Source organism: Nothoprocta perdicaria, unplaced genomic scaffold, assembly GCF_003342845.1.
Source record: "Nothoprocta perdicaria isolate Ctin4 unplaced genomic scaffold, notPer1 scaffold_359, whole genome shotgun sequence".
In the NCBI taxonomy this organism is placed as follows: domain Eukaryota; kingdom Metazoa; phylum Chordata; class Aves; order Tinamiformes; family Tinamidae; genus Nothoprocta; species Nothoprocta perdicaria.
Window position 1 is genome coordinate 508,541 of NW_020455598.1, and position 24,185 is coordinate 532,725.

Consider the following 24,185-nt stretch of genomic DNA (forward strand, 5'->3'; position numbering starts at 1 on the left):
CCCCTTCTTGTGCACCCCCCATCCTCCCCTTCTTGGCTCCCCCCCCTTCTTGTCCCCTCTGCCTTTGTCCCCCCTTTGTCCCGCTCCAGTGCCGGCGTTTACCCCAAGGGATAAAAGTTTGGGTGGCTTCTCCCCTATTCCCTCAACCCCTCTCTCCTTCCAGGTGCCCCCTCCCAACTCCCTGTTGCGGCACCGGGACCCCCCCGCCCCACACACACTCCATTCCCTCCCCAGTCCCTTTTCCCTGCCTCCCTCCATCCGTGTGGGCTCATCCCAGATTCCAGGCCCGGGCGGATGGGCCGCCCTGCCCGGCACAGACGACGCGAGGAAATGACCATGGAAACACTGGGAAAAGCTAGGGGGGTGGATAGGTGGCTCTGGAGGCCCCCCCGGCCACGTGGGCGTCTCTTGGGAATGGAGGTTCCCGCTGGAAAACGCTCCAAACGCCTCCCTGTGCGCCGGGAATCGCGGAGCTGAAGCCCTTCTGCTTCCCCTGCGTTCCCAAAGAGCCGGGTCGGGGTCTCTCCTGCGGGATTCCGGCTCCAGGGTGAAATCTCAGGCTTGATATCTGTGCGTTGTCTCACCGGGAGCACGTTCCTGGTCCCAATGCCCGGAGCTGCTTTGGACCCGCTCTTCCCGCCTTCCTCTTCCCGAGCGGGTTCCCAGGAGCTTCCCGGCTTTGTAGGGATGAGCAGCGACTATGGAACTAATCCATGAGCTAAACGGAACAGCTCCCAGCCCCTCGCTGCCAAGGGTGTCTCTGGAGCCCTCGCTGCAACAAACTCCCGTGTTTTTTCCTTAATTTATTTGAGCTGAGTAGAGCTAAGATTCCAAAAAATCCCAAAGTTGAGTTCGGTTGTGCAGCTGCTCGGTTCAGTTGGGAAAACCCGCTTGTAAAGATGGATTCTGTGTGTATTTGGAGAGCATCTTTCCCTAAAAAAAGGCACAAAAAGGGGGATGCTTTGGCATTTGGAAGGCGCCGGGCGGCACGTGGGGAGGATCCTGTGTTCCAGGAGCGCCGCGGCCGCCGGATCCGAGCCCGGACGCCCGACGCGCTCGCGCCATTGGATCCAGTTTCAGGTTATTTCAAGAGCGCCGCGGCCCCTGTCCGGTTGTGACTCTATCCCAAGAGTTTTTCCCTCTGTTTTGGAAGGCGGATCTGTAGTCGCAGCGGGAGATGCTCCTTCCCTGCCAGGTGAGGCCGACTAAACTGCCATTCCCCCCGGAAAAGCCAGAAACGGACCAAAGGCTCCAGATTTAGGCTCAACGGGAGCACGAAGAGCATGAAACGGTGCCGCGATTGATTCGGATAACTCAGTGCTCTGTCTTCCCAGGTGGACTCCCCATCCCTCGGAGGGCGATGGGGGGATCTAGATCCACCCGGAGACGCGGCAGGAGTGGGAAGCAGCTGCTTCCCTGCCCGCTTCCCTGCTCCCAAGGTGCCCTGCGGAGTGCTGGCCTTGGGGGGCTGTTCCCGAGCCCGCATTCCCACACGGCTCGTCCTCTTCGGCAGCCCGACCCGGCGCGAGGGAGCCCTTCCCATTTGGTTTTGCTCGGCTCTGGTTTCCTCCGCCGCCTCCGTGTGTTTTCCAGGGGGTTTTTAAACCCTATCCAAGGTGCTCTTCATTGTCCAGCGCTGGGAATGCTGCTCAAATAATCCCAAAGGCTTCGCTTCCCACGAAGCCGCTTCTATCCCGTGGAGCGGATGAGGGTGCCAAGCACCAAGGCCCCCAAACAAAGGGAATCCCTTCGCTTTATAGGGAGAAGCAGCTTCCTTATCTTATCCTGGAGAAACTCCTTTGGAAATGCCTGAATCCCTTTGCTTTATAGGGAGAAGCAGCTTCCTTATCTTATCCTAGAGAAACGCCTTTGGAAATGCCTGAATCCCTTCGCTTTATAGGGAGAAGCAGCTTCCTTATCTTATCCTAGAGAAACTCCTTTGGAAACGCCCTTCAGCCTGGGCTGGCCCTGGTGTGTCCATGGGTAAGGAGCAGATGCCCTGCAGCTCAACTTGAATTCATCCAATGCAAAACTTGCTTAAATTTTATTTTTTTAAAACTTTTCCTGAGTTTATGGTGGCGTTCAGGCGCAAGCCACAGAAAAGTGAGCGTTTTTATTAGATTTATTGATGGAGAAGGCAGATTTGCCCCAGGTCCGGCCTCCCTGTCCTTGTTCACAGGGATAACGTCGTGGTGCTGCTGGGATCCACTTGGCAGCTCCGGAACCATACGGAGGAAAGGGGTGTTTGGTGCAGGTGGACAAGGAGGCCTCATTTAGCACAATTTCACCCCAAAAAAGACGCTAAGGGGGCAGGGGCTTGTGCTCCGCAAGTGCAGCCGGCTGTTCCCGTTCGGAGCATTGGGTCCCGATGTCCAGGATGGAGGGAGGAAGGACCAGGCTCTTCTGGACGGTGGCCAGTGGCAGGACAAGGGGCCCTGGGGCCAAGCTGCAGCGCAGGCAGCTCCACGTGGCCATGAGGAAGAACTTTTTTGGGATGAGCTTCATTTCCCTTGGGTGCTGGCCACTTCTCCCCCTTGGAAGGGGCTCGGAGCCTCCGGCTGCCTCGGGGGCTTCCACGCTTCTGGAATTGCGTTGTCTTCAGAGCTCGCTGTTTACCAGGATTACACTCACCGCGAGGACGGGAAGCTAAAACTTAAATATTATTTTATACGTGCAAATTGATATACATGCATATTTATGTATATTGAGTCTCCTAACTCTTTGGAGTTGCACAAAGTGAATTCTAGAAGACTTATAGAATCCTTAAGGTTGGAAGGGACCTCCGGAGATATCTAGCCCATCCCCTGCACTTGACTTGAGTTCCTTTAATGCAGAAGGTGCCTGTATTGGACACAGACAGTGTGTGCTTCAAGTGTTCCCTTTTCGGAACCCAGTTTCTTAATTGCATCCTCGTTAGCTCCTGTTTGCGCTAACGAGCTGCGCTCCGGGTCTGCACAACGTGATTTGTGAAGCGCCTCCGAAAACACAGCGGTTATACGTGGCTCGCAGCCAGGTAGGGCCCCTGTAAATGGCTAATGCCATCGATTTCCCTTGATCCATCCCCGGAATTAACTTCATGATAATATTGAGTGGAAACCGAGCCCCTAATTAGGATAAAAAAGCCCAACTTTTACCAATTTGGGGTTAAATTTGGGGGAACTGGTGTGTTTCTGGTGACCACGTAGGTTTGCTTGGGTGCTTAGGGAACACCTGGGGCCTCTGCGGCTGCCTTGAGCTGTTTTGGCGAGATGGGTCTAGTTGGGTGCTGTGAATTTTCTCAGTTTTCTCGCTTTTTCTGTGTTTTGGTTCTGCACCTGAGAAGCACCCTGAGTCCTTGCGCCTTCACAGCCCCATTTTTTGAGGTATTAAATGAACAGAGAGCAGCTCTCTGGGCATCCAGGGACTCTTTTTTGTCACAAGGGTGACACAAGGGACCGGCTTTAACTCTTGTGCCCCACTGGGATTCCATCATCTCTCGGTCACCGGGATCCCATCGGCTCCGCGCTGGGATCTGAGGCGCTTCCACAAACCCCCGGGCCTGGAAGAGGAGCCGATGGGAGTCCCCGGGGAGCAGCGTCGGCGCCTTCCCTCGCTCGGTGACATTGGGGACAGGCGGTGACAGTGCCAGTGCAGCGACGCGATCCCGCCAGCTCCGTGTGGGATCCCGAGGCTTCTCCGCCGGCTGCATTTCCTCGAGAACTCGCTTTACATCATTGCAGGTGCCCTCGAGAGGCTCCAAATAGATCCCGCCTCGTCCCCGCTCCCGCTTTTCCTTCCAGGTCTGTGGGGAGGAGAGCACGGGCGTCCGTGGGGCTCTAGGGAGCGCACCGTTTTGTACCTTAGTAAGGGAAAATACATTAAAGCACATCAGATTCTTCAAGTTCAGGCGTGCTGCTCTGGCTCTCCTGGGGTTGGACTAGATGATCTCCAAAGGTCCCTTCCAACTTTAAGGATTCTGTGCTTCTTTTGCCGCAAATTGTGATTTTTGCAGGAGGCTCCTGCCCATCGGGACGCTGCTGATGATTCCTTCTGTCCTCCAGGAGGGCGAAACCCGCTGCCCTGGCTCTGCTTTCCTCATGAAAGTGCCTGAAATGCATCAAACAAACAGTGAAACGATGAGAAACGCATCTGAATTGCCAGCGAGTGTTTTCAATTACAGTTTTCCAGGGTTCTAACACCCCGAGCTGTCCCCAAATGAATGCCTTCTCATCTGCCCATTCGTTCAAGCTGGAAGAAATGCAGCTTTTTGGCGGGCAGGGTTTCTGCTTTGTGCACGGAGGTCCCTGGGCTCGCCCTGTTTACATCTGGGGCTCGTGGTGTTGCGGTCATGCAAACGCCCAACTCATATTTCATACCAGAGTTAAATGTCAGGCTTTGAATGCTCCGCATTTTAGCGCTCGCTTTTGGTTTTTATCCGTCCCTGGAAGCTGGCTGCATCCAGACAAGGATCTTTGGAATTCAATGATAGGAGTTTGAGCTCTCTTTTTTTTTTTTTCATTTTTTAACCTCAAAAGTGATTTTTTTTGGCTATCTATCCAGCTTTATACTCCAAAGAAAATCCAAAGTTGTTTGCAGTTCCTAGGAAAGTGGAATGTTGATCCCGTCGCTCTTGGGACAAGTGGACACGACCACTTATTTGCTCATAAGGGCTCAAAGGGGCTGAGCTCCCTGCAAGTCTTGGCTCAGTTTTGATCCTTGCTGCAAAACCACCTCTTTTAATGTAAAAATCCTTTCTTAAGGCAATGGCAGAGTCATTCCTAGTGGGTCCATAATGGATTAATGCTGGGCCCTGAGCACAGCGGTCTACAGGCAGGTGCCTTTTCCAGCAGGAGCTGGTTTTGTCGAGGAATCATTGTGGTTGGAAAAACCCTTTGGGATCATTGAGTGCAACCGTGAGCCCCTCAACACCGTCCTGCTCAACCGTGTCCATGCTGGGGACTCCAGCACTTCCTTGGGCAGCCTCTCCCAAAGCTTTACTGCTCTTTCTGTGGAGAAACTTCTCCTAATATCCAACCTGCAGCTCCCCCAGTGCAACTTGAGGCCATTTCTTCTATTTTTGGTAGCACTTTCAGTGTCCTTTAAAGGGTTTTTTGGCTGTCCCTGCTCCAGCCTGCTACCCCAGGGTCTGCAGTGCGACTTAAAGCACAAGGGGCCTCCAGGTTGGTTGAAGTTCTGCTGTTTTAGCCATGATAACCTGAAGAGCTGTAATCCCAGCTGTGCTGTAAATCCCGGGATGGTTGAGGTTGGAAGGGACCTCTGGAGATCATTTAGTCCAGCCCCCTGCTCATGCATGGGGGTCAGATCCATGTCCAGGCAGATTCCGAACATCTCCAAGGATGGAGCCTCCGCAGCCTCCCTGGGCAGCCTGGGCCAGGGCTCGGGCACCCTCCCACCAAACAAGCTCTTCCTCACGGCCACATGGAGCTGCCTGTCGCTCTACGCTGGCCCCTCTGGAAGCTCCACGTCCCTCTTGTCCTTGGGGAGCCCAGAGCTGCCCCCAACGTCCTTATTGTGCTCGGGGGAGACCTTTGTGCCGCCGTCTCTTCCTGTTTGTCCCTTGTGGAGCTCCCTCTGTTCCCTTGGGCTAACAGGAGCAGCAATTACCGGCCAGCCTGAAAAGCCCCTTTTGTTGCGTTTAACCCCAGGATGGGAATCGGAGCTGCTCCCGGCCCTGGTGTCCCCAGGGAATTCGGGTAGCAGAGGCTCCGCTCTCATCAACCCTGGGCACGGAGCAGCGTCTTCCCTAGGGAAGTGGTGGGAACACGGATGTTCTCGTGTGCGTTTTCCCTCTGCCGACACGTGCATTGGAAGGGCGGAAAACCCACCTCGAGGCGCCGGTGCCTGCTGGATGTGTGCCCCCTTTCCCTCCGCGCTGATGCCTCGGCCTCCCTCCAGGTGCACGCGTGGGAGATCTCGGACCAGCTGCTGCAGATCCGCCAGGATGTGGAATCGTGCTACTTCGCGGCGCAGACCATGAAGATGAAGATTCAGACGTCGTTCTACGAACTCCCCACGGACTCGCACGCCTCGCTGCGCGACTCCCTGCTCTCCCACATCCAGAACTTGAAGGACCTCTCGCCCGTCATCGTCACCCAGGTAGGCTCCGGGGAAGTGCGGAAAAGCCTCATCGTAAAAAAGCCAGGAAAAAGGGAAAAGCTGCTCCGGGTTGGCTGTGTGGAGCCGCGGAGCCCCGCGGGATGGGTGCTGCGGGTCGCTCTCCAGCTCTGCCCCTTGGTCTCCATCGTGGCCTCTTGGCTCCTGCTCCTCGAGTCCTGCAGCTCTTCAGCCCCTTGTTTGGAGGGGCAGGAGGAGCAGCAGTTCCTGGCGTTTCCCAGGCACTCTGAGCACAACCACAGTTGCAGGATTGAGTCTGGATGATTTTTTTTTCCTCCCAGTTCCCCCCCAGACCCACAGCCAAACTCATAACATTTGTGAACAGGTAAGATGCCACAGGGAGACCATCTGCAATATCCCCTCTGGCAGCCAACCTGGAACATCGTCCCCATAGCTGGGAAAACCCAGGGCACCGGCGTGTGGTGGCAGGGTGGGACACAAGGACTAGCTCAGATTTAGTGCCCAACAACGCTGTGGTGGCCCGAGCACAGGTTTGGCCGAGGGTAGCAGCCTTCCCCCCGCACTATTGGGTGCAACGTAGGAGTCCTGGCTTCAGCAGTGGGATCCTCAGCACCCTGAGCTCTGTTTTTCTCCTCTTCTCTCCCCCTTTCAGCTGGCTCTAGCAATAGCAGACCTTGCCCTGCAAATGGCCTCTTGGAAAGGCTGCGTACAGACACTGGTTGAAAAGTAAGTAACTGCCTATGTCGGAGAGCTCCGAGCTGTTCACGGAGCACGCGGGGTGAATGATGAGTGACAGGATGAATGACACTTGATGATCCCCTCCTGTTTTTAGGCTCACTGCCTTGTGCCTCCGTGCTGTGGAGGTGGCATGGCCTCGTTCAAAGGGGAAGGATTTGAACAGCGGGATTTGATTTGCTTGTAGGACAGGAGAACTTTGCCTGTTTTTCTTAAGCTAGTTATTAAAAATCTTGAGCTTCACCACTAAGTCAGACACATCAGTGCTCTGCCTGTACGGCTGCACACCCAAACATGTCTGGAATAACTCCTCCACCTCTGTGTGGTTTATTTAGCTGTATTTGTGTGTGCTCAGCTGTCCCCTGCAGCCTTGCACGGCCCTGCCTGTGTTCCAGGTACAGCAACGATGTCACCTCGCTGCCCTTCCTGCTGGAGATCCTCACGGTGCTGCCCGAGGAGGTGCACAGCCGATCCCTGCGCATCGGAGCCAACCGCCGCACGGAAATCATAGAGGATCTGGCCTATTACTCCAGCACAGTCATCTCCCTACTGGTAAGAGATGTGACCTCCACGGTGACCGAGCACTCTTAAACCACGGGACAAATTCACGCAGTCGTTTGCTCCCGCTCCGTATCCTCAGTGCAGGTTATTCCAGGTCTGGCACCGTCACAAAGCTCTCTGGCAGCTGGCAGGAAGCCTGGATGGAACAAGCTGGTTTTATAGTCCCCTTCCAAACAGATTAATCACAATCACAGTCAGGTTTCTATTGTTGGTGCTGCGCTGAAAATGGAGCTGGTTAAGGGAACTTGATGACTTTCTCATCCTCTCCACTGATGCCTCCGGGTGAGGATTGTGTCGCCGATGCCCAGCGTCAGCCTGGACGGTTAAATTCAGGAAAACGCTCTTTTGTCAGCCCAATAATTGGCCAGTGCTGAATTTCTGCACAGACTGTGGCACTTCTGGGGTATCTGATGGCAGAGCAAGGGGGTATTTCAGCCCGTTATGTTCCACATATGACCCTGTGAGTGCAGCGGGGCTCGGAGGCTTGGGTTTCTCTTGCTGCTCTTGCTCTCTCCTCAGGCAGCAGCACGTGTGTGACAAGCTGAGGTCTGTATTCAGCATTTGGCATTGGCCAAACGGCGTTGCTGTGACTGCTCAAATGGGGAGAAAGTAGCCAAATTCCCCGGGCTTTTTCATAGAGGTGTTTCCTCTTCGAGGGAAAGCTCCCCAGGAGCCAGATTAGTTTGGGCCCCAGAACAGGACAAATGTGGGGAGAAGGAAATAAGCCTTGAGGTTTAAATGACCTGTATTTTATGGGTGAATCTGATTCCTGGGGTTCTTCCCTGGCTCTCAATGTGCAGTGACTTTGTGCTGGGCTCTGGTAGGACCCCGAAATGCTCGGCCCAGGGGGTGTTGGCAGCACTGCGGTGCCAGGGAGCCCACGTCCACCTCTGCCATAGGCTCCGAGCGAGCCTGGGCTTCTCAGCTTCCTCTTAGGCTGTCGGAAAACTCCCTGCTGGGGCCATACTCCGAAGGGACCAAGCTCCAAAGGGGCCGAGCTCCAAAGGGACCAAGCTCCAAAAGGTCCAAGCTCGGAAGAGCCCGAGCTCGGAAGGGACTGAGCTCCAAAGGGACCGAGCTCAGAAGAGGCCAAACTTGGAAGGGACTGTGCTCAGAAGGGACCACATTCCAAAGGGACCAAGGGACCGAACTCCCAAAGGACTGAGCTCGGAAGGGGCTCAGCTCCAAAGGGACCATGCTCCGAAAGGGCTGAGATCCAAAGGGACCGTACTCCAAAGAGGCCGAGCTCCAAAGGGACCACGTTCCGAAGGGATCGTGCTCCAAAAGGGACCAAGTCCAGGGCCAGCCTGGTGCCTGCTAATGCCCCTCATGTGGTTACAGCTGCTGGGAGCAGAACGGGCCATCGGTTCCCTGCCCGCTTTCCCTATCCTGGTCCCGATCCCGGTATCCTCTGCATCCGCCAGGCTCTGCTCCCGCTTCCTCCACACCTGCCCGGAGCCTCCATAGCCAGTTCCAGCATTTGAAACCAGCTGCCTGAAGAGCACCACTGAATTGCCCGCATAGGATTCAAATGTTAGATCCACTTTGTTGGCTTGCAAAAAGGTTTAATTAAAAAAAACAGTATAGAAACTGTGATAAAGTTCAAGATCAACCTCCATATATAAAATATATAAAGCGTATAAATCTAGGGAGATGCAAATTTGAGATCAGCTTTTCGAAAGAGGATATTTTGAGAGTCTTGTTACTGACTTGGGAGGGTTTTTTTCCCTTGTAAAATTACGTGGTGGCTCCTAAGCCCTTTTCCCTTGTCCTGCCGCAGATGACGTGCGTGGAGAAAGCGGGCAACGATGAGAAGATGCTCATCAAAATCTTCCGGTGCTTGGGGAGCTGGTTCAACCTCGGCGTCCTGGATAGCACCTTCATGGCCAACAGCAAGTTACTGTCCCTGCTCTTCGAGGTGCTGGTGAGTATTCCTGCAGTGGGATGGGGCTGCTTTGAAAGGCAGCAGTTTGACTCTTCTGGGCACGTTTGGTCACCCGTGATGGAGCAAACGCTGCTTTTTCACACCTCGAGGTGAGTTTCTCCCCATCTTTCCATCTCCATTAGGAGCCGACCAGTCTCTATCCTGACCAGAGCTGACTAGCAGGTGGGGAAGAGCAGGCTGCCCTTGTCCTAGATCCACATGGATCTGGGAGATTCCCTCCCTTTTTTTTATTGTCTTTTTAGACCTTGTGGGTTTTTTATCTAGTAAGAGAAACTGCATAGCAAAGGTTTTCCTAGCTGGAAATAGAGAAAATCACTTCTGCCTGTGCCGTGAGATTGAAATATTCCAGGAGAGGGGCGGATTTACTGGAGTCCTTGGCCCGTGACCTGGGCTTGGAGGACGAGATAGATGGATGGAAAGTATTGGCAGAGCCTTTGGGTGTAAAGGGAAAAAGCACACGGGCCTTTTGGGCTGTTTGTGTGCAGGAAAGAGAACCAGCAGCTCGCGCAGAATTATTCTTTCCTGGCCGTCTTCTATTGGGACACAGAGCAGGTGTGGTGGGACCCGTCCCCTTTGCTCCTGGAGGGGCATTTGAGGCTCCTGAGGTGCAATTCCCTGCTTTTCCCGGAGCAATTCCCAACCCCCTGGCCTAGCTCTTCCTGCAGAGCACATTCCTGCTGAGTGGGGTCCATGCTGTGCCCGGGAATCGCGTGGATTGGGTCGCAGGAGCCCTTTGCTTTCACCTCTGCAACCCCGCTCCCACCTTTATGAGCGCACAGATCACCAAGTAAACAGGATCATAGATTTAGGCTTTTATTATACCCATTCTCCTTATTTTAGGAATCACGAGTTGGGGAGCCTGCGTTAAGCAGGCGCTTTGCCAGGCTCCCGTGAGCCAGGCTGCAAAACCTCCGGCTCTGCTCAGAGCGTTTCACATTGGGGGAATAAGGAGCATTTCCAGGCACTGCAGCCAGCGTAGGGGGCCAGGTTTGCGCTGAGCTTAGGGTTTTGTGGCCTCGAGACAGAGCTTTGCTCTCGAGCCTTTCTGCAAATCAAACCACCTTGGAGAAACCTGAGCCCAAAAATACCTGCAAAATCCTTGTTGTGCATTGCTTGGAGTAAGTTTGGTGTCGTCCTGGGACTGACAGCTTAGTGGTGACCTCAGCTGCCGAATTTACCTCTGGTCCTCATGGAAGGAGCTGAATTTGTGTAATATTCCTACCAGTTTTGACCCCCTTTTCACTGAAATGGTGCATTCCCTTCTTTTGGCAGCAGGGAAACAAATTCCTCTGTGACTTTTTACTGTGTCTGAATGTGGAGGAGCCCAGGGAAATGAGGAGGCTGGGAATACCGCATGTTGCAGCGGCAGGGAGAGCGAAGAGCCAGCGGGAAGCAGGAATTCCCAAAGCAGGAATTGTGCTGCTCCCGGCCCTGGGTTATCCGAGTCTTCCCGCGCCGCTAACAGGACCCCTCTCTTGCATCTCCCCGTGGTCTGGGTTAGATAAGTGACAAATGTGACACTGGGAGGCGGTGCAAGGCACCGACCCGCCTTGGTTGGTGCCACCCAGCTTTCTTCTTGCCTTTCTTCTTGCATTGTCCCCACCAGCCTTTCTTCTTGCATTGTCCTTACTCCAACTTCCAGGTGCTTTTTTCTTTTATCCTCCTCTGCTTCCTACCCTCGTGCGTATTCCTGAGGCTTAGGGAATTGCTTTGAGGTCTCTCGTGCAAACAAGCACATAGGCAGGTGCAAAATTCCCCTTCCTTTGTTTCCTCCCTCCTCTTCATTGGTGATTCTCCTCCTCCTCCTCACTATGCCAGTCTTGTCTCCCCCTTAATTCCCCGGGGATCCGTGGGATCCGTTAAAGCTCCGGTTAAATCAGCCTTGCACAATTGCTATAAAAGTCCCCCCACGGGGACCTGGAATCCACTTGTTCACCCCCGAGCGATGAATATTTCATGCGTGTGTGAAACCTGCTCGCTCAGGGAGGAAAAGAGCAAGAGATTTGGGGCAAATTCCCGCAGGTTTCGCCTGCCCCGTGTGTCCCGTTGCAGAGCTCTGCCTCCCGTTTCTTGCAGCAACAAGACAAGACCTCGTCCAACCTGCACGAGGCGGCCTCGGACTGCGTGTGCTCGGCGCTCTACGCCATCGAGAACGTGGAGACCAACCTGCCCCTGGCCCTGCAGCTTTTCCAGGGCGTCCTCACCCTCGAGACCGCCTACCACATGGCCGTGGCCCGCGAGGACTTGGACAAGTAAGTGGAACTTGTCGCCGTGGCCGGGAAGCGAGGGTGGCAAGGAATTACCTGCCCTCCTGCTCGCCCGCGAGTGTTTTGGGAGATTCACCACAGATTCCACCACAGATTGCCAAAACACCACCGTTCGCCTGTGAAATTTGGGATTTGCTCAACAAAAATACACGAGCAAATGGTTTCCTTGGTCCTGGGTGCCACAGCCTCTGCTCTGGGCACAGGGATGAGCTGCGGCTTTGCCGGAGAGCTGTGGCTCTTGCCATGCCAGGCTGGCTGTGCTTGGTGTGCCCTGCTGTGGGCAAAGGCAAGGAAAGAGCCCTGAGGTGCAGCCGGTGCCCTGCCAGCCCTGCAGATGACAAGGGACCTGCTGCCAGCGGTGACAAGGGACCTGCTGCCTCTGCAGCCTTCTGTCCACGCCGAGAGGTCCTGGAGGCGCCTGTGGTGTCACCAGCCCCTCGTTCCTCACTTGTAAGAAGTTGCCTTCCTCACAACGTGGTCAAGATACTGCTGTAAAAAAGCGATTGCTCCACATGTGCCGGCTGTTACGAAACACTGCTCTTGTGGGAAACCTGCTGATCTTCAGCCTCAGCTGCTTCTAGGCCAGTTTAGCTCTATCCTGTTTTGCCAACATGGTCTTAACTTAACTCCTCAGCTGGTGCCCGTTCCATCCTGTATTTACAGGTGGGAAGCAGTCAGCCCTTGGTTTGCTGAGCTGAACGAGTCCTGTTCTGCCTGTCCCTAAGGACAACCTGCTTTCCATGGTGCTCCCCATAGCTGCTCGCCGTCCTGCTCCCGTTTTGAGGTGATCCCTTGCCAGCCCCGAGCTGGGTGCTGCTGCAGGAGGGATCCCGCTGTGCAGGGGACACCTTGATGGCCTCTCATCTCTTATACCCTTGTGGCTTTAGTGCCTTGGACCTGCCCTGATTTTATCCATCCACGAGGTGCCGGAGGCTTCTGAAGCTGCAGCTTTCAGCAGAAATGCTGATTTTTATGAATTGTTCTCTGTGCTGTAGAATCCATCCTGTTTTCCTATTCAGACTCATTCTTCTGCACTGATAATTCCAGGGGAATTCCCCTGGAATTATCAGTGAAGATCATTCACATCCTCTGCTCCTTTCCGTGCTGCATGGGCAAGGGAGGAGCTCGCTTGCTGGAACTTCCCTCCTTCCAAACTGGTTTTTCCCCTTGCAGCCCTTCGTGCTGCGTACAACCTGCTTCCCACACAGCTGGGCATTACCCAGCAGCGGTGATTTCCACATGAGCCCCACGAGCAAATCTTCGCGAGCCCTCCTTTCTTCCAGTTCCCCTCTTCTGCAGCGTTGCGGGTGAGAATTAGGTGGGCCCAGCCTCATTTTGGCGTTTGGTTGCATTTAACCCATTTCCCTTGTCTGCGTGTTCCGAAAACGTCATAAAAACATGTGATTGAGGTCGGGCAAGGAGCGTCCCTCGCCGCTCTCAAACACGAGTGCAGCACTTGTGGTTTTGTGGCTGGGCTTGGTGCTGTCGCTGAGGGGAACTGCAAGGCAAAGGAGGACAGAACTCCCCAATATTCACCTTTTCTTCAGGGTTTTGCTCGGAGATTTGCAGTGCTCACTTCTGCCGCTCCAGAAATAAGCAGACCATCATTCTTCTCCATCCAAGAAGCCTCATGCTCTTGCCGTCGACCTTAACTTGTTAGTTACCCCTTTTGAAGCTGCAGATCATAGTAGTGTCTGTTCCTGCTTATCCTTCCATAGAAAACCCGTTAAAAACTCCAGAGAGTTTATTGAAAACTTGAGAAAACTCAACTCGCTGTGAGGCAAGTGCAAGTTTATGTTAAAGCAGCATCTCTGGGGCTTTGTGAAACACCCGCAAGGTGTCACCTGCAGGGACTGCGAGGACAGGGCACAATTAGTAGTTCTCCGGCCTGGATTTGGGGAGATGTCTCCCCTAAATCCATCCAGGTGACAGCAAGGGAGGCACTGACCGCATCTGATCCCTGGAGCTGCAGAGTTGTGGGAAGGGGGAAGCCTTTGGGGTGGAAAACCTGAAGTTTTGTGTCTCCAAGGAGCTCTTGCCCTCGTCCCGACGCACAAGGCTAGAGCTGGGCTGTCCCTCAGCTCCTTGCAGCTGCGAGGCCGTGTCCACACGTGGGTTCTTCTCACCCACTAGCAGGGGAACGGAGTCGTGGAATCATCACGGATGGAAAAGACCCTCCAGTGACAGGACAATAGGGACAGGTTGAAGCCCAGGCAGCTCCACGTGGCCGTGAGGAAGAGCTTGTTTGGTGGGAGGGTGCCCGAGCCCTGGCCCAGGCTGCCCAGGGAGGCTGCGGAGGCTCCTGCTCTGCAGATCCCAGGAGATCTCTGGAGCTCTCCCAAGCTCCAGACGTGCCGGGTATTCGTCAATGCCTGTCCTCTGGTTTCGGACCTCCTGGAATGATTAACCAGAGCAAAGCTTGGAGGATTTTGTTGCACTTCAGCTGCTACCGTGATTTTTGGCTTGTCTCTAGCTGTGCTTGCCTGCGGCCCTGTCCCTGCTGTGTGCAGCGGGGCGTCCGGGATCTATTTTTAAAGCAGATTTGCCTTTTAGTCATGTGAAACTTTGCACCTTCCTGGTGCTGAATTCGACCCTGTTGTTTTGTGAGCAGCCGTCGTGTGCCAGGCCGCTCGCCGCTGCGGTTTTGGGGGCGTCTTCTTAAATATTAGGAAACTTGGTCAAATTTGTGTCTTGGAAACCAGCACTTTCTCCTCCTCCTCCTGAACCAAGCCAAGTTTCTCCAGCTAATGGTGTCTCACATTCATTTTACCAACCCCTGAAGGCAAAAAGCAGAAGTAGGAGCTGATGTTTCCCTTCCCTGACCACGAGCAGTCCCATGTTGAACATCACACGTGGAATACGGTTGTGGAATATGGTTGTGACTCTTGCTCTGTCTCCTCCCTTGGCCAGGGTGCTCAACTACTGCCGCGTTTTCACGGAGCTCTGCGAGACCTTCCTGGATAAGATCGTGTGCACGCCGGGCCAGGGCCTGGGCGACCTGCGCACGCTGGAGCTGCTGCTCATCTGCGCCGGCCACCCGCAGTACGAGGTGAGCGCGGCGCCTTCATTTCAGATTAAACATTTTAATTTAAAGACTTAGATTTCATTGGAAGATTTAAGATTAATCTCTCCCTTCCGTTCCCTGCGTTGTTGGTCGCACAAAGTGGTGACTGATGGGAGCAGTTTCCTGCTGCGGGTTCCTCTTTCTGCTCCCCGGTCGTGCCGGGGAGGGACGTGGTCCCCAAGGGGGTGGATGGGCCTAAAACCCCTCCAGGACCGTGAGCTCAGGGTTAAGCTGAGCATAGGGGCTGCTCCGGTGCAGCCACAGAGCTGGGCAGAGCCCCTCCAGGACCGTGAGCTCAGGGTTAAGCTGAGCATAGGGGCTGCTCCGGTGCAGCCACAGAGCTGGGCAGATGAGTGCGTGGTTCAGGTCAGGGTTAGGGGTAACCATTTGACCAATTTCACGTGAAATGAGGTGATTTTGACTTGGCATCTGAAGCAAAGGCCTCTCCATAGGCTCCAGTGCGGCTTTGGCTTTGCTCTTGGGGCTGGTGACAGCTTTCCAAGCTGATGCTTTGAACTGAAAACCCCTCCGTTAAGTGACGAGGGGCAGGGGACACGGGGGGGACACCCGCAGAGCTCTGGGGGTGACAGCACCCTGTTTCTCCCTCCAACCAGGTGGTGGAAATTTCCTTCAACTTCTGGTACCGCCTCGGGGAGCACCTGTACAAGACGGACGACGCCGTCATCCACAGCATCTTCAAGGCCTACATCCAGCGGCTGCTGCACGCGCTGGCCCGCCACTGCCAGCTCGACGCCGACCACGTACGGCCGCGCCGCCTTCCTCCCCTCGCCCGCGCCCCTCCTCCTCCTCTCTGCAGCCGCAGGGCTCCACCGGGGGCACTTGCGCAGCAGCAGGGGCTGCGGAGAGGCAGCTGAGGGCAATTAAGATCAAAGCTCTCTTTGTTAAGGCAGTTCCAGCAGCTCCCTGGGGTTTGGGGAGCTGCTGGGTCCCCTGCTCGGCAGCATTTTTGTGGGGATAGAGCTGGCACCGCTTGCAGCCGCAGCGTTGTCACCTCCTGCTTGGTGGCTGCCACGCTTGGGATGCTCCTTCCATCTCCGCTGTGTTCTTCATCCCCTCGCTTGCCATCCCTTCATCCGGGAGCCTGGCACAGCGGGAACGCGCAGCGTGTGCCCGTGTTGTTGGCACCCCTTGCTGGCCTTCACGTCCCCTTCAACAGCCTGAGCTGGGCAGGATGGGTCTCCGGTGGTCGCTTCTCGTGTCCTGGCCGGGGGGAAATGGGAGCCTGGGGTCTCTGCGCCGCCGTTTGCAGCTTTCCCCGTGTCTGTTCCAGGAGGGCGTCCCGGAGGAGACCGACGACTTCGGGGAGTTCCGCATGCGCGTCTCCGACCTGGTCAAAGACCTCATCTTCCTGGTGGGATCGGTGGAGTGTTTCGCTCAGGTGGGTTCGCGGGAGCGTCGCGCTGGTGCGGAGGCTGCCCGCGGTGCCCACGGCCCTGGCACGTGTCCCGTGCCGAAACCACGGAGCTCCTTGTGGAAGGGGAGAGCTCCAACGAGGCCGGGCCTGAGCTGGGCCCTCTCAGGGGAGGTGGATGAGCAGGTGGCCCTGGTTTGGGGTGGAATTACCCGGTTTGCAGCTTCTCAGCGAGCAGTTCTCCTCCTCGCAGCTTTACGCGACTCTGAAGGACGGGAACCCGCCGTGGGAGGTGACGGAAGCCGTGCTCTTCATCATGGCCTCCATAGCCAAGAGCGTGGACCAGTGAGTAGCGGCCGCGCGGGGAGCTGCTGCCCTTCGCTTGGCCCGGCACACGGAATGTGCCCGGGATTCCCGCGGGCACCCGCTGTGCTGGGCAGCAAGCGGGATTCCCGCGTGAGAAGGGGAGGTTCTGGTGCCAACCGGGTGTGAGAGGGCAGGCGGATCCGCTCGGCGAGCAGAGTGGGGATTTGCTCCACGGAGCGGGATGTGCTCCATGGAGCGGGATTTGCTCCGTGACTCCCGGCAAGAGCTGCCTCCCATGCTGGGACCAGGCTCCTCCACTTGCTGGAGGACTCACTAGCCGGGATACGGGTTAGCCAGGATTGCCCGTGTGGTTTCTGCACCACCGACTGCTCCCGGAGGCGCTGGGATCGCTCGGCTCCGGAACGCCGACGGGCTGCGGCCGGCTCCGCGCCAGCCGCCGCAACTCCGCATCCCAAGGGCTATTCCCTGGGGAAGAGGGTGTCACGCGGCTGCGCTTGGCCCGCAGGGAGAACAACCCGACGCTGGTGGAGGTGCTGGAAGGAGTGGTGCGGCTGCCCGAGACGGTGCACACGGCCGTGCGCTACACCAGCATCGAGCTGGTGGGCGAGATGAGCGAGGTGGTGGACAGGAACCCCCAGTTCCTAGGTGAGCCGCGGCGGGAGCGTCACCGGGACACCCCGCTGGGACCCCCAGGACCTCACCGCCGCCTCCCCATGCAGACCCCGTGCTGGGCTACCTGATGAAGGGGCTGTGCGACCGGCGGCTCGCCTCGGCCGCCGCCAAGGCCATCCACAACATCTGCTCCGTGTGCCGCGACCACATGGCGCAGCACTTCCACGGGCTGCTCGACATCGCCCGCTCCCTCGACTCCTTCACGCTCTCGCCCGAGGCCGCCGTGGGGCTCCTCAAAGGTGCCTGGGAGGGAGGCCGGGGCGCTCGGGAGCTTCGCAGGCCGCTCCGGCGCCCGTTGGGATGCTCCGGGTTTTGGGAACCTTCGCAGGACGCGTGGCCCGAGGGGCGTCGCGTTGGTGGTGCCCCCTCAGCCGCGTTGGCTGCGCCACGGGCAGGGTAAAGGGCCGGGGTTTGCGGTTGGGCAGAGGCCCTGGTCCAAGGAGGCCGCTTCCCAGCAAGGCCCTGGTCCAAGGACTGTCCTTGGGCAGCTCCGGGCGCCCGGGAACAGCGGCCGGGACGTTCTGCTCCTCATCCGGAGGAACCGGAGCGGCCTGCATGCCCAGCCCTGCCCGTGCCCTCGGCCTCCCGAGTCACCAGTTCAGCCTGTGATTTAACTGCACAGGCAGGGCCAGGCTGTGATATGGGGCGAGAAATGCGTTTTGGGGCAGTTTGGGGCGTTTTGGGGCAGTTTAGGGGCACGTTTGGGGTGTTTAGGGGCACGTTTGGGGCGTTTAGGGGCACGTTTGGGGTGGTTTGCTGCATTTGGAGGCACATTTTGGGGTGTTTAGGGGCATTTGGAGGCACATTTTGGGGCGTTGGGAGCATTTGGAGGCACATTTTGGGGTGTTTTGGGTTATTTGGGGGCATTTTGGATGTTTTATCGGGGTGTTTTGGGGCGGGCCGTGCCCGTGCCGGCGCCCGGGGCCGCCCGTCACGCCGCTCGCGCTGCAGGGACGGCGCTGGTCCTCGCCCGGCTGCCGCTGGAGAAGATCGCCGAGTGTCTCAGCGAGCTCTGCGCCGTCCAGGTCCTGGCGCTGAAGAAGGTGGGTGCCCGGCCGCTGCAACGGGGTGACAGGGGCCGCTTCCCATCCCATCCCATTCCCTGTGGCTGGAGTTGCTCCATGGTTTTGTGCCATGGAGGAGGACGTCCCGGTGGTTCGGGGCTCTCTGGGGTCCTATCCCGCTGCGGGGTGGCGGGAGGCTGGATCTGGGGGAAGGCAGCGGCACATCCCGCCCTTCCCGCATCCCGGGAACCTGTCGCGCAGCTGCTGTCGCAGGAGCCGAGCAACGGGCTCTCCGCGGACCCCACGGTGCCCCTCGACCGCCTCGCCGTCATCTTCAGGTGAGGAGGCCGGGACGGAGGCCACAGGGCTGCCCCCCGGGATGGGCAGGAGGGGCTTGAGCCCCCCCCAAAATGACCGTGGAGGAGCCCCACGCGCTTAACGGGGCCTCTCCGCAGACACACGAACCCCATCGTGGAGAACGGGCAGATCCACCCGTGCCAAAAAGTGATCCAGGAGGTGAGTGGGCGGCGATGGGGCCGGTGTCCCCGGTGTCCCCGGCGCGGGGCTCAGCGCCGCCGCCGTCCCCCCGCCGTGCAGATCTGGCCCGTGCTCTCGGAGACGCTCAACAAGCACAGCGCCGACAACCGCATCGTGGAGCGCTGCTGCCGCTGCCTGCGCTTCGCCGTGCGCTGCGTGGGCAAGGGCTCGGCCGCGCTGCTGCAGCCGCTCGTCACGCAGGTGACGCCGCGCGGGACGGGGCCCGCGCCACCCGCGGTGGGAGGGTGGCAGGGGGTGGTGGCCGGGGGTGGCAGTGGCAAGGGGTGGCAATGGCAAGGGGTGGCAATGGGAGAGGGTGGAAGTGTCAGGAGGTGGCAGTGGCAGAGGGTGGTGGTGGCCGGGGGTGGCAATGGCAGAGGGTGGCAATGGCACAGCATGACAACGGCAGGAGGTGGCAATAGTAGGGGATGATGGTGGCCAAGGGTGGCAGGAGGTGGCAATGGGAGAGGTTAGTGGTGGCCAAGGGTGGCAATGGCAGAGGGTGGTGGTGGCACCAGGTGGCACAGGGTGGCAATGGCAGGGGGAGGTGGTGGCAATGACAAGGGGTGGCAATGGTAGGGGGTGGTGGTGGCACTGGGTGACAATGGCAAGGGGTGGCAATAGGAGAAGGTGGTGGTGGCACTGGGTGACAATGGAAGGAGGTGGCAATGGTAGGGGGAGGTGGTGGCCACAGGGTGGCAATGGCAAGGGGTGGCAATGGTAGGGGGTGGTGGTGGCACTGGGTGACAATGGCAAGGGGTGGCAATAGGAGAGGGTGGTGGTGGCACTGGGTGACAATGGAAGGAGGTGGCAATGGTAGGGGGTGGTGGTGGCACGGGATGGCAATGGCAAGGGGTAGCAATGGGAGAGGGTGGTGGTGGCACTGGGTGGCATAGGGTGGCAGTGGCAGGGGGTGACGATGGCAAAGGGTGGTGGTGGCACAGGGTGGCAATGGGAGAGGGTGGAGGTGGCCGAGGGTGGCAGTGGCAGGAAATGGCACTGGTAGGGGGTGGCAGTGACAGAGGGTGGCAATGGGAGAGGGTGGAGGTGGCCGAGGGTGACAATGGCACGGGGTGGTAGTGATGGGGTGCCGGTGGTCGGGTGCTGGTGACGGAGGGTGGCGGTGGCAGAGGCTGATGGCAGGGGGTGACGGGGTGGTGACAGTGGCAATAGCAGGAGGCAGCAGTGGCAGGGGGTGATGGTGACAGGGTGGCAGTGACAGGGTGATGGTGACAGAAGGTGGCAATGGCAGAAGGTGGCAATGACAGGGGGTGGCCTGCGCCCGCAGATGGTGAGCGTGTACCGGGCGCACCAGCACTCCTGCTTCCTCTACCTGGGCAGCATCCTGGTGGACGAGTACGGCATGGAGGGCGGCTGCCGGCAGGGCCTGCTCGACATGCTGCAGGTGGCCACGGGGACACGGGTGGGGACGCGGGGACGGGGCGCACGGGGATGGGGTGCATGGAGACACCTCCTCACGGGCGACACTGCCCGGGCGGCCTCCGTGGGCCCGTGTCCCAGCTGTGCCAGGGGCACGAGTGACACGTGGCCTCCGTCTCCCACGGCCTCCTCTCCCACGTGGCCTCCTCCCCTACGCAGCCTCTGCCCCGTGCGGCCTCCTCTCCCCCGTGCGGCCTCCTTTCCCTGCACAGCCCCCTCTTCCCTGCGCCTCCTCCGGTGCGCCGTGCCGGCGCCGCGGGAGGCTCACGGGCGCCGTGTCGCTCGCAGGCTCTCTGCATCCCCACCTTCCAGCTGCTGGAGCAGCCCAGCGGCCTCCAGAACCACCCCGACACCGTCGACGACCTCTTCCGCCTGGCGACCAGGTGCGGGGCGGCCGCGGGGGCGGTGGCGTCGCGGGTCCCTCGCGCCCCGGGCGCCGCCGCAGCAGCGTGTCCCGCGCCCCGTGCAGGTTCATCCAGCGCAGCCCCGTGACGCTGCTGCGCAGCCAGGTGATGATCCCCATCCTGCAATGGGCCATCGCGGCCACCACGCTCGACCACCGCGACGCCAACTGCAGCGTCATGAAGTTCCTGCGCGACCTCATCCACACCGGCGTGGCCAACGACGTGAGTGGAGGCCACGGGCCTCCCCAGCCTTTATCCAACGGGAGGATGGAGGGAGGAAGGGCCGAGCTCTTGTGGGTGGTGGCCAGTGGCAGGCCAAGGGGCCCTGGGGCCAAGCTGCAGCGCAGGCAGCTCCACGTGGCCGTGAGGAAGAGCTTGTTTGGTGGGAGGGTGCCCAAGCCCTGGCCCAGGCTGCCTAGGGAGGCTGCGGAGGCTCCTGCTCTGCAGATCTGGCACCGCGCCGGGATGCGCCCGGGTGCCCCGTGCTCTGGGTGTCCCTGCTGGAGCAGGGGCTGCACTGGGGGTCCCTTCCAGCCTCAACCGTCCTGGCGTTCCCACCTTAACCACCCTGGGATTCTGGGGTTCCCATCCCGTGCACGAGGAGCCCAGGGCCTCCCAGCTGCTCCCGCTTGGAGCCGGGAGGCACCGCTGAGGCCGTGGCCGCCCCGCAGCACGAGGAGGACTTCGAGGTGCGCAAGGAGCTCATCGGGCAGGTGATGAACCAGCTGGGGCAGCAGCTCGTGAGCCAGCTGCTGCACACGTGCTGCTTCTGCCTGCCGCCCTACACGCTGCCCGACGTGGCCGAGGTGCTCTGGGAGATCATGCAGATCGACCGGCCGGTGAGCGGCGCGCGGGGACCTGGAACCATCCCTGGGCGCGGAGCTCTGTGCACGGAGCCCTACGAGGAGCGCTGTGCATGCAGCCCTGCATGCGGGGCCCTGCATGCGGATCCCTATGTATGGAGCCCTGCCCGTGGAGCCCTGTGCTGTGCATGGATCCCTGTGCATGGATCCCTGCACAAATCCCTGTGAATGGGGCCCTGCATGCGCATCCCTGCGTATGGAGCCCTGGGGCCCTGCATGCGGGTCTGTGCATGCGGATCTTGGTGCACGGAGCCCTGTGCGTGGGGCCCTGCATTTGGATCCCTGTGCACAGATCCCTGCACGCGAATCCCTGTATCCCTGCACGCGGATCCCTGTGCATGGAGCCCTGTATCCCTGCACGTGGATCCCTGCATGCGGATCCCTATATCCCTGCGCGCGGATCCCTGTGCATGGAGCCCTGTATCCCTGCACGTGGATCCCTGCATGCGGATCCCTGTATCCCTGCACGCGGATCCCTGCACACAGATCCCTGTATCCCTGCACGTGCATCCCTGTGCATGGAGCCCTGTGTCCCTGCACATGGATCCCTGTGCATGTAGCCCCGTATCCCTGCATTTGGATCCCTGTGCACAGATCCCTGTGCATGGAGCCCTGTATCCCTGCACACGGATCCCTGTATCCCTGCATGCGGATCCCTGTATCCCTGCGCATGGATCCCTGTGCATGGAGCCCTGTATCCCTGCACACGGATCCCTGTATCCCTGCACGCAGATCCCTGCACACGGATCCCTGTATCCCTGCACGCAGATCCCTGCGCGCGGATCTCTGTATCCCTGCACGCAGATCCCTGCGCGCGGATCCCTGTATCCCTGCGCGCAGATCCCTGTGCATGGAGCCCTGTATCCCTGCACGCGGATCCCTGCACGCGGATCCCTGTATCCCTGCACGTGGATCCCTGCACGTGGATTCCTGCACGCGGATCCCTGTGCATGGAGCCCTGTATCCCTGCACGTGGATTCCTGCATGCGGATCCCCGTATCCCTGCGCGCGGATCCCTGTATCCCTGCACACGGATCCCTGTATCCCTGCACGCGGATCCCTGCATGCGGATCCCCGTATCCCTGCGCGCGGATCCCCGTATCCCTGCGCGGATCCGGGCGCCGCGCTCAGCCCCCCGCTCCCCGCAGACCTTCTGCCGCTGGCTGGAGAACTCGCTCAAGGGGCTGCCCAAGGAGACCACGGGCGGCGCCATCCAGGTGACGCACAAGCAGCTCACGGACTTCCACAAGCAGGTCACGAGGTGAGGAGCGGGGGGCACGGGGGACACGGGGGGACACGGGGGACACGGGGGACACGGGGGGCACGGGGGGACACGGGGGGACACGGGGGGACACGGGGGGCACCCCGGCCCCGCTAACGCTGCCGCTGTGCCCTGCAGCGCCGAGGAGTGCAAGCAGGTGTGCTGGGCGCTGCGCGACTTCACCCGCCTCTTCCGATAGTGGGGCGCCAGGTAAGAGCCCGCGCGGCGCCGCCGGCCCGGCCCCCGACAGCGGCGCCCACGAAAAGACGAAAAACACACCCAAAAAAAGGAAGGAACCGACGGAAGAACCGACTTTGCCTGGCAGCAAAACACGAGTGCAAACAAAGTAGAAAACTTTCTGTGAAATGAAAACAAATAAAAATTACTTAAGGAAAGGGCGGGGTGGAGAGGCGGCCGGCGCCCAGGGCCCTCGTGGCGCAGGCGGCACGGACTCCGTGAAGGATAGCGAGGGTTGGTTTAGTTTTAGGAGTTTTGGGTTTGGTTTTTTTTTACTTTTTTTATTGGGTTGTGTTGGGCTTGGAAAGCACTGGGAGGTGGAGGCTGCAGCGGGATGTGGAGGCTGCAGCGGGAGCAGGGATTGCAGCAGGAGGCCGGGATGCGGAGGCTGCAGTGGGATGCGGAGGCTGCAGCGGGAGCAGGGACTGCAGCAGGAGGCTGGGATGCGGAGGCTGCAGCGGGATGCGGAGGCTGCAGTGGGATATGGAGGCTGCAGTGGGATGCGGAGGCTGCAGCGGGAGCGGGGGCCGGCTCAGCGGAGGCTGCGGCCACCTTGGGGACGAGAAACCCCCAAAGGGCACCGCGGAGCCAAACTGCGTCCCGCGTGTCCCGCGGCCTGGAAGCGGCACCGGGAGCTCCCGGCATTCGCGGCGCGAGCGGCTGCCGGGCGGGAGCCAAGCGGAGGCTCCCGGCGCGCCCGTCACCCCTGGGAGAAGCCCCACGGCGCGGGGGGCGGCGGCGGGCCCCACTCCTGCCCCACGGCGCCGGGCGGCGGCGGGCGCTGCTGGCCCTGCCACAGCGCGTGCAGCTCCTTGAACTGCTCGAGCAGCCGGTCCTCGAGGTCGGGCGGCGAGATGTGCAGCGGCACGCTGTCCGCCGACCACGAGAGCTCGCCGGAGAAGAGCTCGAGCAGCAGCCGCGCCGCCACCGGCACCACCTGCGTCACCCGCTGCGTCACGAGGGCCGCCGCGGCGCCGTCCCCGTCGCTCTGCCCCCGTCCCGTCACCTGCACCGTGATCAGCTTCTTCTCCTTGGGCTTGTGGTCGGGCCACTCCTCGCCGAAGCAGAGCAGGATCTCGAAGGGCGGCGGCGTCGCCGTCTGCCCCTTCTGGAAGCGGATGAGGCCTGCGGGGAGCGAGGCGGCGGTGAGGGGCGCGCGGGGCCGCCCCGCGCCCGCCCCGCGCCCCCCGCGCACCGTTGAGGAAGCCTTGGAGGCTGAAGAGCTTGGTGGAGGTGTCGCGCGGCAGCGGGTTGGGCCCGGGGCGCGCGGCGGCGCAGGGCCCCGTCCAGAACACCTTGCACTGGCAGAGGCGCACGGCGGCCAGGTCCTGGCCGCGCAGCTCGAGCAGCAGCCCGCGGCCCAGCGCGCCCAGCAGGCGCTGCGTGTAGCGGCGCTGGCGCTCGCCGCGCGCCGCCTCGGC

General features: G+C 59.5%; 2 protein-coding genes across 2 annotated transcripts in view; one reads left to right on the forward strand and one right to left on the reverse strand.

Moving 5' to 3' along the window:
- Positions 1 to 22,755, forward strand: part of TNPO3 (transportin 3) — a 28,316-nt gene extending 5,561 nt beyond the window's left edge. Inside the window, exons 2-22 of the mRNA XM_026044335.1 lie at positions 5,896 to 6,096; positions 6,728 to 6,801; positions 7,206 to 7,362; positions 9,152 to 9,295; positions 11,393 to 11,568; positions 14,494 to 14,632; positions 15,262 to 15,408; positions 15,939 to 16,046; positions 16,273 to 16,364; positions 16,852 to 16,991; positions 17,066 to 17,257; positions 17,970 to 18,061; positions 18,284 to 18,360; positions 18,478 to 18,538; positions 18,620 to 18,760; positions 19,848 to 19,964; positions 20,288 to 20,382; positions 20,469 to 20,625; positions 21,075 to 21,242; positions 22,415 to 22,527; positions 22,666 to 22,755. Coding sequence (XP_025900120.1) covers positions 5,896 to 6,096; positions 6,728 to 6,801; positions 7,206 to 7,362; positions 9,152 to 9,295; positions 11,393 to 11,568; positions 14,494 to 14,632; positions 15,262 to 15,408; positions 15,939 to 16,046; positions 16,273 to 16,364; positions 16,852 to 16,991; positions 17,066 to 17,257; positions 17,970 to 18,061; positions 18,284 to 18,360; positions 18,478 to 18,538; positions 18,620 to 18,760; positions 19,848 to 19,964; positions 20,288 to 20,382; positions 20,469 to 20,625; positions 21,075 to 21,242; positions 22,415 to 22,527; positions 22,666 to 22,726 — 2,652 coding nt within the window. The 3' untranslated portion in view covers positions 22,727 to 22,755. The remainder of the gene's footprint in view (positions 1 to 5,895; positions 6,097 to 6,727; positions 6,802 to 7,205; positions 7,363 to 9,151; positions 9,296 to 11,392; positions 11,569 to 14,493; positions 14,633 to 15,261; positions 15,409 to 15,938; positions 16,047 to 16,272; positions 16,365 to 16,851; positions 16,992 to 17,065; positions 17,258 to 17,969; positions 18,062 to 18,283; positions 18,361 to 18,477; positions 18,539 to 18,619; positions 18,761 to 19,847; positions 19,965 to 20,287; positions 20,383 to 20,468; positions 20,626 to 21,074; positions 21,243 to 22,414; positions 22,528 to 22,665) is intronic.
- A 541-nt stretch (positions 22,756 to 23,296) lies between these two features.
- Positions 23,297 to 24,185, reverse strand: part of IRF5 (interferon regulatory factor 5) — a 4,251-nt gene continuing 3,362 nt past the window's right edge. Inside the window, exons 6-9 of the mRNA XM_026044336.1 lie at positions 23,960 to 24,179; positions 23,771 to 23,889; positions 23,530 to 23,701; positions 23,297 to 23,316 (exon numbers count right to left, since the gene is read on the reverse strand). Of these exons, the coding sequence (XP_025900121.1) occupies positions 23,297 to 23,316; positions 23,530 to 23,701; positions 23,771 to 23,889; positions 23,960 to 24,179 (531 nt within the window). The remainder of the gene's footprint in view (positions 23,317 to 23,529; positions 23,702 to 23,770; positions 23,890 to 23,959; positions 24,180 to 24,185) is intronic.